Raw genomic sequence first — 14,560 nt, forward strand, 5'->3', positions numbered from 1 at the left:
GTGGCTCAGTGGGTTAAAGCCTCTGCCTTCTGCTCAGGTCATGATCTCAGGGTCCTGGGATTGAGTCCCGCATCAGGCTCTCTGCTCAGCAGGGAGCCTGCTTCCTCCTCTTTCTCTCTCTACCTGCCTCTCTGCCTACTTGTGATCTCTCTCTGTCAAATAAATAAATAAAATATTTAAAAAAAAAAAAAGACCTTCTGTGTCTCTAACTTTTAAGATTGTAGTAGCATACTAACTTTCCGCCTGACTGCAGTCTCTCTTACTTGCAGACTGCAGCCTATTTTCCTTGCAAGCTACCATCAGTCAAGTATTGCATTTTTAAGTCTGTATCACTTCTGTATCAAAAAAATTTTGAATAGTTCTTCATTTTCTATAGTATTAATCCTCTTCAAATCCTATCCTTAACTGAAATGACCGCCCTTATACCTTTTAGTTCATCCTCTCCACCTCCAGCCTCATTGGGTGATTCCTCATTCTCTAAATGTACTTTCAAATCTATTATTTTGTTCATTCTGTTTCAGATGTTCCTCCCTTTTTCTATTGTTTAAAGCTCAGTTGGCACCTCCTCTGTGGAACTTTACCATTTGTGCCATCAGAATTAGTTATTTCCTTTTCTGCATTATCATACATACATAGTTTTTTGTTTTAAAACATTAAAAAATGGGTTTTTTTTTTGTTTAAAGACATAAGCATTTACAGGTTTGTTTTACTTTTTCCTTAAAACACTGTGTGACTGAGAAATAGGAATCTCATCTTACCTACCTCAGCATTACTTCCTAGTGATTAATAAAATATCTTACATAGGGAGAGTATTCAATTTATTTTTAGTAAATGAAGTTGAAGGAAAGAAAGTCCCCCTAGGGTGATACAGGAGAAAGCACACCAGAAAAATCTGGACATCTGGTCTTTTTGTTTTGAACTATCTATTTAGACATGTAATGTTGAGCTAATTTTTCAGCCTTTCTATGGTAAAACTTGTCTGCAAGAAATCTTTGTATGTGTCACTCTTATTGCATGGAACACTGGGTGCTCCATGCAAACAATGAATCATGAGACACTACAGCAAAAACTAATGATGAACTGTATGGTTACTAATATAACACAGTTTTTTAAAAAACTTCAAAATGTTGGCTCATATGATAAATTATGTAAATGGTTTCCAGTTGGCTTACATAATAAAGTGCAGTCTCCAAAGCCTAGCATTTAAGGGCTTTTATGGTCTGGTTTTAGTTACTTTTCTAACCTCAACCCCCTCTGATCCCAATTAGGAACCCAGCACTCTACCAATACCCATCTCTACATTCTTTCCTGATCATATTGTGTCGAGTCTCACCTTGGCAGCTGTATCACTTAGTCCTGGCAGGAGTCAAATGCCACATTCAAACAGGATAATGGAGAATTTAATAAAGGAACTAGTTCCAACAGAGTAGCTAGGGTTAAGGAAAAGCAAGATAAGTTAAAGAACTTTTGGGGCTCCCAACAGCAGGAAACTGTTCCTGCCTTTAAGCCTCAAGGATCCAGGGAAGAGAATAATTGTCTAAAATAAGTCTGTTAGAGAGGACTGACTCACAGAGCTAACTGTTTTTATTATATGAACATAACCACTGCCAAACAGCACTCAAGCAGAAGTCACAGGTATAAGGATTCTATTGGTTCTACCCCTTTGGGGCACATAGCAGGGTAGAATAAAGTGGGGAGGAATATGGGAGAGAAAAAGCAGCTGCTTTATTCAAACTGTTCTTTCGACATAGATTTAAATCTATCTCAGATGATAACTCTATTAAAAATAATATTAATGCAAATATATAACTTTTTTAGGGGAGAGGAAGAAGGAAAGGGAGAGGGGAAATCTTAAGCAGATTTCACACCCAGCATGGAACCCAACGACATAGGGCTCACTCTTACAATCCTGAGATCATGACCTGAGCCAAAATCAAGAATAGGATGCTTAACTGAGTGAGCCACCCAGGCACCCTGAATGCAAATATCTAATATTTATGAAGAGCTTACTATACACCAAGCATTGTAACACACAGATGGAGGAGGGGGGCAGTTTGAGGAGGAGGAAGGGAATAAGGGAAATAAGAGGCTGGAAAAGTTAACGAATTTTGAGCTCCAGTTGGCCATATAGTTTTTGAATATGAACCTCCTAATTGCCGTGCTAATGGGTTTGAATTTTATTGTAAAGGTCGGTAAAGGAATTTGAATGTGGAATGACAAGATCAAATTTACAATTTTGAAAGAACATTTACTGTGATGTGAAGAATGAATTGATTCCAGGTGAGATCAGAAGCAGGAATCTGATGAGAGCTTGAATTAAAGCTGGAGCAATAGAAATAGAAAAATAATACAGTATTTTTTTTCTAACATTAAGGAATCACAGTTGGCAGGATTGGGAACTAGATATGGAAGGTAAGGAAGTCAAGAATGACCACCAATTTCTAACTTCGGAAGCATGAATTACAAGATCCTATATTAGATATGACTCATACTTTATCTTCATAGTCTTAAAAATAAGCAGGTGTTTGCTAGTTGTACTGGAAGTAGAAAAGCAGTTAAGACAGATGTGTGAGAAGAAAATCATGCTGTGTACTGGAAATAATTAAGTTTTCTATAGCTGGAATAAGGATATATATAAGAGCAAAGAGGGATGAAGCCAGAGAGAAAGGACAGATCATGAAAAGTCTAACACATTACTCTAGATTGTCTGAACTGTATCCCTAGGATAAATTTTAAAACATTTATATTTCTTTTTATATATATGCATATGCATATATGTGCATATATATACACACATATACATATATGTGTATGTATGTATATATGTATGTGTGTATATATGTATGTATATATGTAAATATATTAAATTTAAGTGATGTATGATTATTGCAAGAATCTGAATAAGTCAGTCTTATCCTACAACTTAAAGATAACTGCTACTAACATATATAATTATTTTCTTCCACTATACACATTGGATTATATATTAATTCTACAGTTATAGTCATACTGTGATTTATACATTTTTTTAAAAACTATAGCCCTCATATCAGCAGAATTAGTTGTGAATTAACCTCACTTTTTAGGCCTATCAAAAGATGAGAAGAGGGGCGCCTCCATGGCTCAGTTGGTTAAGCGGCTGCCTTCGGCTCGGGTCATGATTCCAGGGTTCTGGGATCGAGCCCCGCATCCGGCTCCCTGCTCAGCAGAGAGCCTGCTTCTCTCTCTCCCCCTTTCCCTGCCGCTCTGCTTACTTGTGCTCTCTCTCTAGTTCTCTGTCAAATAAACAAATAAAATATTAAAAAAAAAGATGAGAAGAATACCAATTGCCCAATAAATATAGAATAAACTAGTTTCTGTTTAATGTGCAAAATACCTTAAAAACTAGATTTCTGTTCACCAAGAACACTGACTCAGCCTTCATATTTGCCTGTATGATCACCTGTTCTACAATTTTCTTTCTCAAGTATTCAAATTGACATCTACCACATGCCTAATGATTATGTTTAACAATGTTTACATCTTAGAAAAGATATTACTCAAATTTACTCTTTTATTAGTCTATCATTAAAACTAATAACTAGGATAGACATTCTGGAGTTGAAGCCTTATGTGCTTATACCTAATAATATGAAAAAAAAAGGCAAATGCAGCTTTTATGAGCTGGTAAAACTCCTCTAACTACAAAAATGACTTTGAACTTCTCTGGGTTCTTTTTCCCAGCGTATTATAGAGACTAGTTAGTTAATGCTTAGAAAGGGTTTTAAAAGATATTTTTAGATTCCACTTTTAGAAATATAATAGCTTATTTCTAAAGAAGAATTACTTTTTCTCTACCATTGTCTAAAGAATGTTTAGAACAAGGACCTACTAAAGAAAACAATTCTAATTTTGCATTTTAATGCTAGTGGCACTTATGAAGACATTCCAAATAGAAGCTAACAAAAATATATTTAAGTTTATATATGTGTGTGTACATATATATGTATATATGTACATATATATATACATATATATATATATATACATATACATACATGCATTTATATTAATGCCTCTGAAATTATATCCCAACAACCTCTTTGGGGAATAAAAGAATTTTCAGCTTTTTGGCTAGTAAAGTTTAAAAAGGTGGTCCTAGCAGCCTAACAAAGCAAGCTGAAGTTCAGAGACCCAAAAAGGGCACAAAACCAGAAATCAACAGCAGGACAAGAATGAACTAAAGGATTTCAGAATAGATAATATATTTGTTTGTATTCCTGAACCAGAATGATGGCAAAGCAGAGGGTAATTACCAATAGTGTAAGCAAAGAAGAGAAAGATGATGAAAAAAGTTGTTGAAAGGGGAAAAAGGGAAAAATTGTATCTGAAAGAGGAAGATTATGTCGAAAGCTGGGCTTTTGGCATAGTGGCTATAAATAGTACCCACACTTTTTAATCTGTATGCAGCACTAGTGCTGCTAGTAAGGGCAAGAACCCAAGGATCAAGGATTGAGGCTTTCCTCAAGAGTCCTCCATTCATTCTTAGGTACACCTATAGTGAAGTCCAGTCCTATAAAGACAGTCATGAAAAATTACGGTAGATCATCTACAGCCACCTCAACGCAAAAGACTTTGCTTGCCTTTGTTGGGTGTGTTAGCACTTGACTCCTACTTACTGTTTTTTAAAACTAATTTTATCCTTAGGGTGCCTGGGTGGCTCAATCAGTTAGGCATCTGCCTTCAGGTCATGATTGGGCTCCCTGCTCAGCAGGGAGTCTGCTTGTCTCTCTCCCTCTTCCTGCCCTCTTCTTGCCCATGCACATGAATGCACTCTCTCAAATAAATAAATAAAATCTTTTCTCAAAAATTGAAATAATATCACAGACCTGTACCCCTGAAACAAATAATACATTGTGTATTAATTTAAAAAATGAAAATAATAATTTTATTTTTTAGTATTGCTTTAGCCAGTCTATTTTATCATTATATCTTCTAATATCATTTTTCACTTCATTTCTTTTTACCTTGTACTCTCAGCTAATTTTATCTATTTACTTTTAATATTATATATTTATCTCACTTGTATGTGACTAATTGAAAATAAAAGTGGAAGGAAGATAGCTATAAAAGACAGTTCACACCTGACCATGGGAAATAAATTACTTTTTCATCCTTTGGTCTTATAATTTTTCTATAGATAAACCTCTTGATCTAAAGATAACCTATAAGGATTTACTTACAGTGTTACTTACTTAGAGTGTTAATAAATAATTATTTGTTAAATTATTTATTATTTATATTTAATAAATAAGTATATTTTACATAATTTATAGTAATATTAATCAAATTATTTTATTAATTATTTTATTGTTTATGATTATTCTGTTAATTATTCATTAAATTATTTATGATTTATTAACTTATTTCTTAATAATTATATATAATTTATAATCTATTAAATCATTTATTAAAATTATTTATTATTAAGGAATTTATTATTAAATAAGGCAGTGCATACATTGAACCCAAAGCTAATTTTTCATTTCCTTCACTGCTTGACCACAGCTAAATTATTTTTTATTCTCCTTATTCATTTCCCTACTGCATTGGCCCTCTTACCACTTTTAAACAAAATGGTAAAGAGAAGAAAAACCTAGTTTCAATTTATTGTTAATAAATGTTTGCAATTATTTTTAAATATGGACTATTCTAGTAAAAAAGAACACTGAAGTTATTGACTAGAATAATGTTTGAAATTTTAAGTAGTGTTTATCTCTCAGCTCATCTTTGTCATGCTGCATATTCTAAAGTGGTTAAAATCAAGTATTTAAGACCTTAGTCAACAAAAATTTTCTGTGTGGCCACTGTGTGCATAGCATCCTTGGGCTTTGACGTTAAGATACTTTTTCCTTTCTCAAAGAGCTGAAAATCTAGTTAAGAAGATAGACACATATATAAATAAGTACTATTGCTGTAAGATACGTAGTTAATATAGTATGTAATGAGAATCCTAGGATAGAGTAGTTAATAGTGCCTCAGTGCAGGAAACAGAAAGAAAAGGTATGGGCATATATTGCCTCATAAAGGAGAGATTATTGAAAGAAATTTTGGGGTTTTTTTATTATTTATTATTATTATTATTGCAATAATTTCAAACTTCAGAAAAGTTGCAAGAATAGTACAAAGAACTCTTGTATATCTTTCATCAGATTCCCTCAAATGTTAGCATTTTGCCACAATTGCTTTATCATTTCTCTCTGTATATTAATACACATATTTTCTGGAATTGCTTGTGGGTAAATTGCAGACATGTTGCCTCTTTACCCCTAAATACTTCAAATGTAGATTTCCTTTATTTTAAAAAAGGAGAAAAGAAAGAAAAAAATATTCTTACATAACCATGATACAATTATCAAAATCAGGAAATGAACCTTGCCATAATACTGTTATACAATCTTATTCAAATTACATTTTGTCAATTTTTCTAATAATGTTCTTGATAGCAAAAGAAAAAAACATTTTCTCCTTCTGATCTGAGATCCAGTCCAGAATCATGCATTACTTTTACCAACCATGTGCCTTTAGGCTCCTTTATCTGGAGCAACTCCTCTTTTTTTTTTTTTTTTTTTTGTTGGTCTTTCATGACCTTAACATTTTTCAAGACACAGGTCAGTTACTTTATAGAATATTCCTCAATTTTAGACTTCTCTGATATTTCCTGGCGGTTTCATTCAGGTTATGTATTTTTGTTAGAAATACTTTACATGTGATGCTGTATTCTTCACACATCATATAAAGAGATTCATGATGTCATTTTATCCTGTTACTGGTGATATTAATTACTGGTGATATTAACTTTGGTCACTTGGTTAAGATGCTGTCTTCCAGGTTTCTCCACTCTAAAATTACTACTTTACTTTGTAGTTAGTAGGAATCTTATGGGGCTATATGGTGAAACTATATAAATATGTGTTTTTCTTTAGATTTTCACCTTCTAGTTTTACAATCCATTGATGATTTTTGCCTGAACCAGTTCTTGTTATGATAGTTGCCAAGTGGTGACTTTATAATTCCAACATTTCTTCATATATCAGTTGGCATTCTGTTGTAAGGAAGAATTTTATGTAATTATTTCTTTATTTATATTAGTGTATATTCATAGATTCTTACTTTTCTTTTATTAAATGGATTCTATTATCTGCTACTATCCTAATTTACTTTGATGCTTAAGTTGCCCCAGACCAAACAGTCTCTTCAAGTTGACTCCAAGATTCTTTTGACATATTCCATCATTATTTGATTACTTCCTTACTAAAGAAAGTTGTGAAGGAAGAATAATAATTTCTTAAGAAGATAAGAGAAAAGTCACTCTAGGCAAAGCAAACATCATATGCTAAGGCAGGGAAATATGAAATAGTTTGGTATATGCTAATATCTACAGTATCATCAATTTTCTAATGGAGTAGTGAGTGAGGCTGAAAAAGAAGCAAAGAAGTATTTTATATACTATTCAAAGGAATTTGATTTTATCCCATGGGTAATGAACCAACCAAGCATATAAATTATAGTGCAAATGTTTTGTGACAGTGCCCTGTTTTATAATCTTGATTATAAAATTATAATCTTGATGCACAAAGCCCAAGAGTACTTTCCTTTAATATTTCTTATAATGCCCTAGAAAATAACACAGTCCCTTCAGCCATGTTTTCTTGGTCTTGTCAGAAATGCTCATAGCATTTTTATCTTAGTATAAACAAGTAGAAAAACATTTAAGACTATTAAATTGAAAACAATATGAGAAAGTATTTTCAGATACACAAACTGCCATATCATCCCCAAGTCTATAAACTCTATGATTGCCAGTGTTTTCTTAGGCTTTGAGCTTGATTTATCTTAGTTTAAGAGATACATATGAAAGAGGAAATGCTTATATATCTGAACCACACATCCTTTGAATTACCAAAGATCCTAGCTATTTAACCTAAGCAAACTATCATTTTCACTCTTTAGGTTTCCTAGGAAAGCTATTCATTATTTTAGGTGGTTTGCTGCTCTCAAAGATTCAGAAAGTAGAAATATAAGGAATCCAAGCTGCAAATAGTATGATAAAGAAAGGCAATGTTATTAATATGACAGAAGGAACCTCTTCCTTGAGATTTTCTGTATATCCAAAGAATTTATGATTATTTACACTTTAGGCAGTTTGGTTGTTTTGAGGTATAAAGTTTCCTCTTGAGGATTTTAATTTAATCAAGAAGAACCTGCACAAAGATCTTGTTTCATCATATTCTGTTATATCATTTGAAAGCATCTTTTCTTTATTTAACTTCTAATTTAAAGAGTGGATTTTCAAGCTAAAATGAAACATTGTATATTAAAAATTATCAGATTGAAAAGGATGCATTTGAACTGGAAAAAATAATTTCATTGGAATAAATCTCATTTCACGATGACCATTACATTAAAAAGGGTTACTGCTATATGACAAAGATCCTTAGTTACTCTACTCAGTGGAAAGGAATCCATGTGTACCTTCTGTGCCCCTTTGAAGGCCTTATACATCACAGATACTGCCATTAGTATTTAAACATATCTTTCATAATGTCAGTCCTGATTGAATCCATACTGTTTCTATACTAACTTCTTATATAGTCTTTAGTGATTATAACTGCTGCAAGGAAGATAGAAAACCTCAGTAACATTTTGAGTATTTTACCTGCAAAGATTCCAAGCTCATATATAGTCAATCCCACATCTAAACTTATGCACCAGAAAATACAAAAGTGACAAGTTAGGTTTTACTTACAGAAACCTGGATTTGTTAGAGAAACCTCCTGGTCACCAATCTGTGGCTAATTTAGAATTGCTTTAATCCTTTAAATTTACTTGAGAAAATTAAACCCATTGCAGAAGAATGCTAGCAATTTAGATGTTATAATAATTCAAACCTGTTCTTCTTTTCTCAGTTTGGATATCTACTAGTGGAGGGGATGTCTAGACTTGCTTTCACCATCCCCACCCTGCTTCCATATAAAAATTCCATATCCTACAGAACTTTGTAGTTTATTTTTGTCAGAGTAGCTACCCTGCCTACGAATTATCAGTGATAGCCATATATTACCAACTAACTTTACTATTATAAGTTAAAGTAAATATTCCCTTGAACACTATAATCTTCTATATAGGACACATATTTTTACATGTTAGTTTTGTAGTGAACATGAGTTGAATGGAGCTAATACCTCACAGATTCTCTTTGTGACCATTCGTATTTGTTTTTAAGGTAGCCATCAGAATATATCTGTGGCCATGAAATCATCTTTCCTTTATAGGGAAAAACTATCCAAATTTTCTCTCAATTTTTGGATTTTTTTTTTTAATCCAAAAACCGAACTCCCTTTTATTATAACCTTCTTATTTTAAAAAAAAGTATTCTTTCCTACCTTTCTACTTCTATCAAACTGGATTTTATGGCCCATTCAGAGTAATTTGGCTACTAGGCTATAATCCGTCATGCCTTCAAGACATAAGAGTACATACTTTTTTTCCTTTTCCATTAGATTTCTTTTTTTTTTTTTTAAGATTTTATTTATACACAGAGAGGCAGGCAGAGAGAGAGAGGGAAGCAGGCTCCCCACTGAGCAGAGAGCCCGACACGGGACTCGATCCCAGGACCTTGAGATCATGACCCAAGCCGAACGCAGCGGCTTAACCCACTGAGCCACCCAGGCATCCCTCCATTAGATTTCTATGGTGGGTTCGGAATCAACAAGAGGATTGGGGTGTGGAGAAAAACAATTCTTGACTCTTTTTCCTATCTGAATGAGTTCTCTAATGCCCAGGTCAAATAAAAGTGCTTTGGGATTATAATCTGTAAAATAAAAGTCAGAGATAACTATTCTTAAATTTTCTGAAGCTTTCACTTTGAAGCTTCTTACAAATAACTACTGTCAACATCAGAAAATAGTTGAAATCATGTTCCTTTAAAAAATGGAAACCAAAAATTTAGTAAGATATAGGGTTTACCTTCAAGGAGTTTACAATTGACTAACATAGGTAAGATAAATATTTAAATGTCTATAACATAGCATAGAAGTGGTAGGTGCCCTAAAATGTATGTATAAAAAAGGTGCAAAATTATTTTTAAAGATTTTTGGGGGGACGCCTGGGTGGCTCAGTTGGTTAAGCAGCTGCCTTCGGCTCAGGTCATGATCCCAGCGTCCTGGGATCGAGTCCCACATCGGGCTCCTTGCTCGGCAGGGAACCTGCTTCTCCCTCTGCCTCTGCCTGCCATTCTGTCTGCCTGTGCTCGCTCTCTCCCTCTCTCTCTCTGATAAATAGATAAAATCTTTAAAAAAAAAAAAAAGATTTTTGGGAAAGATTTTTCCAGGCTGGTAGATAGCCAAACAGTAATTTCCAATTAGAGAAAAACCAGCAGGGGACCTGGGTGGCTCAGTTGGTTAAGCAACTGCCTTCAGCTCAGGTCATGATCCTGGAGTCCCAGGATCAAGTCCCACATCAGGCTCTCTGCTCATCAGGGAGCCAGCTTCTCCCTCTGCCCCTTGCCCCTTTCATGCTCTCTCTCTCTCTCTCTCTCAAATAAATAAAATCTTTAACAAAAAAGAGAGAGAGAGAGAGAAAACCAGCAGTCTCTATAGTTAGAGAACTATCATCAGGTGGTTTAATACCTACCTGCTCTTATTTTTTTATTTACCGTCTTTCCTTTCTGCTGAGCTATAATGTTCTTCATGGCAGGGTGTATCTCACTCTGTATCCCAATTCCCTAACCATAACTGGCTCATAAAATCCATTCAATAAATAGCTGTTGAATAGATGTATCACTGATGAACTAGTTTTCTAATAAGAAAATTTTATTACAAAGCAATTCAACAAATAAACTGTTCAGTTAAAAAGTATAATTTTCTCCTCAGAAATTAAACACTTTAAAAGGATAGCTTTTATAAGGTTATACACAATTTGGGCACCATAAAGAAAGTAAAACATATTTTAGAAAATATCATATCTGAGACCAATAAACCTGAAAAAAAAAAAAAAAAGAACAGAAGCACCTATCTCCATCATTTTCTCCAGTTACACTTGTTGTGACAATATGTCTTCATGATATTTAATGACAAAGTTGGGACTTCAGTGAAAACAAGAAATAAATTTGTTTCAAATTATAAGTGAATGATATACATAATCCTTTGTAAGTGTCGTCTTATTAAATCTTGAATAGAAATACTATTCATGTTTAGCACTAAATCTCTAAGGCCCTTCAAGCTTTGAAAATTTTGTGATTTTCTGATTGCCCATGGGAGGGAAATGTCCTAAGTATAACATCTTTTTATGTCTTAGAACAATATCATTCACCTTAAATGGAAACTCTTTGAGGTGGTACCTTTAAGTTAATTAAGTGAATATGTCTGAAGCAACTGCTGGGGTTGGGTTAGAGATATTAAACAATAAATTGCAATGACTAGGAACTTATAAACTACTGAGGAATATATACAATTGTGATAAAGTGGATTAAAGAAATAGGAACTTATTTGTCTTGCATATCAAAAGCCTGGTGACAGGCAGTCTAGGGATTGTGCAACAGCTCAATATTGTCCGCAGAGACTCAGGCTCTTTTTTCTTCTCAGATTTCCATACTTACTGTGTGGGTTTCCACCCTCCTGGTTAAAAAATGGCTACAGCACCTCCCAGTATCTACCCATGTCCCAAGCAGAAAGAAGAAAGGTCAAAAGCTTTCTCCTCTTAAAGCTTTCTCTCTTTTTCTTTTTATTCACTATAGGGGCCTGCCCCCCAGGGATTTCTTCCAACATCTTACTGACCAGAACTGTATCATATGACCACACTCAACTGCAGAGTAGCTAGGGAAGAATGGAGCTGTGAATAGCAGACAGGATAGCCAAGCAACTGTGTTTGCAGTTACTCCTTTTCTGTTCACCCCAGACTATAAAGAAAAGAAAGGCCAAGTTATTTATGCATGAAAATATAGTGATCTAAAAAGTCCCTTTCTGTCATTAAATGATTCATTAATTTAACAAATATTTATTTTTGTTGCTTATTTTGTGCCAAATACTGTTATAGATACTGGAGATAACATTGAACAAAAAAGACAATGGAGCTTACATTCTAAAGGGGAAGGCTATATATATAAATGTACAATATAAATTATAAGCATGTGGAAATGAATATCCATATTTATGTGTGTATGTATTTATATATCCACGGAGAAAGGATAAAAATAATAGAGAAGAATGGTGGATAATAATCTAGATAGGATGTTTAACAGAGTCCTCTCTGATGAGATGATATTTTAGCAATGACCCGAAAGAAATGAGGGATTGATGGAACCATAGTATCTGGGGAAAGATGTCAAAGTGGACAAAATACCGAGTATGAAGACCCTGAAGAGGGATTGTTTTGCATGCCCAAGGACAAGCAAGAAAACAGTGCGGTTAGAGCACAATGATCAAGAGTGGAAATGATAGATCATGAGGATAGTAGGGGCCACAATATGTTGGACTTCATGCCATAGCAAATATTTTATTCTGAGTGAGATGGAAAGTCATTGGAGAGTAATGAGCAAAGATTAGCACAATCCGTTTAAAATTTAAAAGGATCACTGTAACTACTGTGGAGAGTAAATTATAGTGCAACAAAGGACAGTAGCAGGGAGATCAGTTAGGAGGCTATTCAGTTTCCCAGGAAGTAAATCATGGATCCAACCACTGTAGTAATTGTGGAGGTGGTAAGTAATGGTTAGATTCTAGAGCTATTTCAAAGGTAGTTTAGATAGGGTTCTGACAAAAAGAATCAAAGATGTTTCCAAGATTTTGGATTAATAACTGCAAGAATCAGGTTGCTATTTTCTGAGATAAATTGCAAGAGTATAAAACATCTTAAGGGCAAGATAGAAGGGTGGGGGGAATCAAGAGTTTGATTTTGAACATGTTCAGTTTCAATTACCTGTTGCACATCCAAGTGAATGTTGGATGATTTCTAAGTTTGGAGATGCACATTCTTGTCCACCAGCTGTTTAGATGACGTAAAAATTTGGAGTTGAAGATAGAGGTTGGGATTGGAGATATAAATTAGGAGTTTTAGTGTATGGGTAATATTAATGCCATGAAGGAGAGTGAATAAGGAGTGAGTAGCTAAATAATCTTTTCCTATGGCTTTTCTAAAAAAAAAAAAAGAAAATTTCCTATGAAATCCTAAATAAATTCAAGTTTGAGTATTTCATTTTACCAGCTAGCTCATTAAATGTTCAATGTTTAGTATGTGGTTAAGGACATAAACTCTGAAGTCACACTACCCTAGTTTGAGTCATGTCTCTACTGTTACTAGCTTTGTGATTTAGGCCAAGATATATAAACCCCTCTTTCCTCATCTGTAAATAAGGATAATAATAATTCCTCCCCATAAGGTTGTTGTGAAAATTAATTGGAACAGTGCCACAATGCACGGTAGGCACCCAAAAGGATTATCTGATAACATGATTAAATTTCACCAAGTTTTGGGGCACCTGGGTGGCTCAGTGGGTTAGGCCGCTGCCTTCGGCTCAGGTCATGATCTCAGGGTCCTGGGATCGAGTCCCACATCCAGCTCTCTGCTCAGCGGGGAGCCTGCTTCTCCCTCTCTCTCTCTCTCTGCCTGTCTCTCCACCTACTTGTGATCTCTCTCTGTCAAATAAATAAATAAAATCTTAAAAAAAAAAAATTTCACCAAGTTTTGACATATAATGTAACACTGCTGATTTGATTTAATGTTCCACCAAAGCAGGCTATATTTTGGAAGGAAAAGAAAATTTCTTACCTTATAATATTCATTTACAGACATATGAAAATGAGAATTAATGATATTTATTAGACATTACCACTCTGTAATAACTGTTTCAGCATCACAGTCTTAGTTAATTATCTTCCTGTTTAGGTCACAGTGCTGTTGACATCACCAAGGTGGCTAGAAGACACCGCATGTCTCCTTTTCCTCTAACATCTATGGACAAGGCCTTCATCACAGTCCTGGAGATGACTCCGGTGCTTGGGACAGAAATCATCAACTACCGAGGTACTATTATATTTGCCCATTGCCTTTTCTTTTCATCTTTTTTCCAAGTAAGATTCATAATAATATGAATACATGGTTTTCCTGAAGGAGAAAGGTTATTAACCATTATCATAATTACTATATAATTCCTTTTGCTTTATTTCTACTCAATTGTAAGATCAATCTTAATGGTATTAGAGAGTAAAGTACCTATAAAGCTTCCTCTTCATAAAAAAAAAAAAGAAGGAAAACAACTGTGTTTACCTTGTCCATCAAAATACCAATACTCTAAATTAAAGAAAGGATTATCAGGGGCACTTGGGTGGCGCAGTCAGTTGGGTGTTCAATCCTTGGTTTCAGCTCAGGTCATGATCTCAGGGTCATAAGATCAAGCCCTGTCTCAGGCTCTATGCTCAGCAAGGAGTCTCTCATCCATGCCCCCTCCTGCTCATGCTCTCTCTCTCTGTCAAATAAATGTAATAGGGGCACGTGGGTGACTCAGTCAGTTAAGTGTCCGACT

General features: G+C 34.4%; 1 protein-coding gene across 17 annotated transcripts in view; it reads left to right on the top strand.

Moving 5' to 3' along the window:
* GPHN (gephyrin) overlaps positions 1-14,560 on the top strand; it is a 637,714-nt gene that overhangs the window by 522,404 nt on the left and 100,750 nt on the right. For all 17 annotated transcript variants that reach the window (XM_059373410.1, XM_059373413.1, XM_059373412.1 and 14 more), the window contains one exon: positions 13,924-14,061. In XM_059373410.1, the coding sequence (XP_059229393.1) occupies positions 13,924-14,061 (138 nt within the window). The remainder of the gene's footprint in view (positions 1-13,923; positions 14,062-14,560) is intronic.

This window comes from Mustela nigripes, chromosome 13 (genome assembly GCF_022355385.1).
Source record: "Mustela nigripes isolate SB6536 chromosome 13, MUSNIG.SB6536, whole genome shotgun sequence".
Taxonomy (NCBI): Eukaryota; Metazoa; Chordata; class Mammalia; order Carnivora; family Mustelidae; genus Mustela; species Mustela nigripes.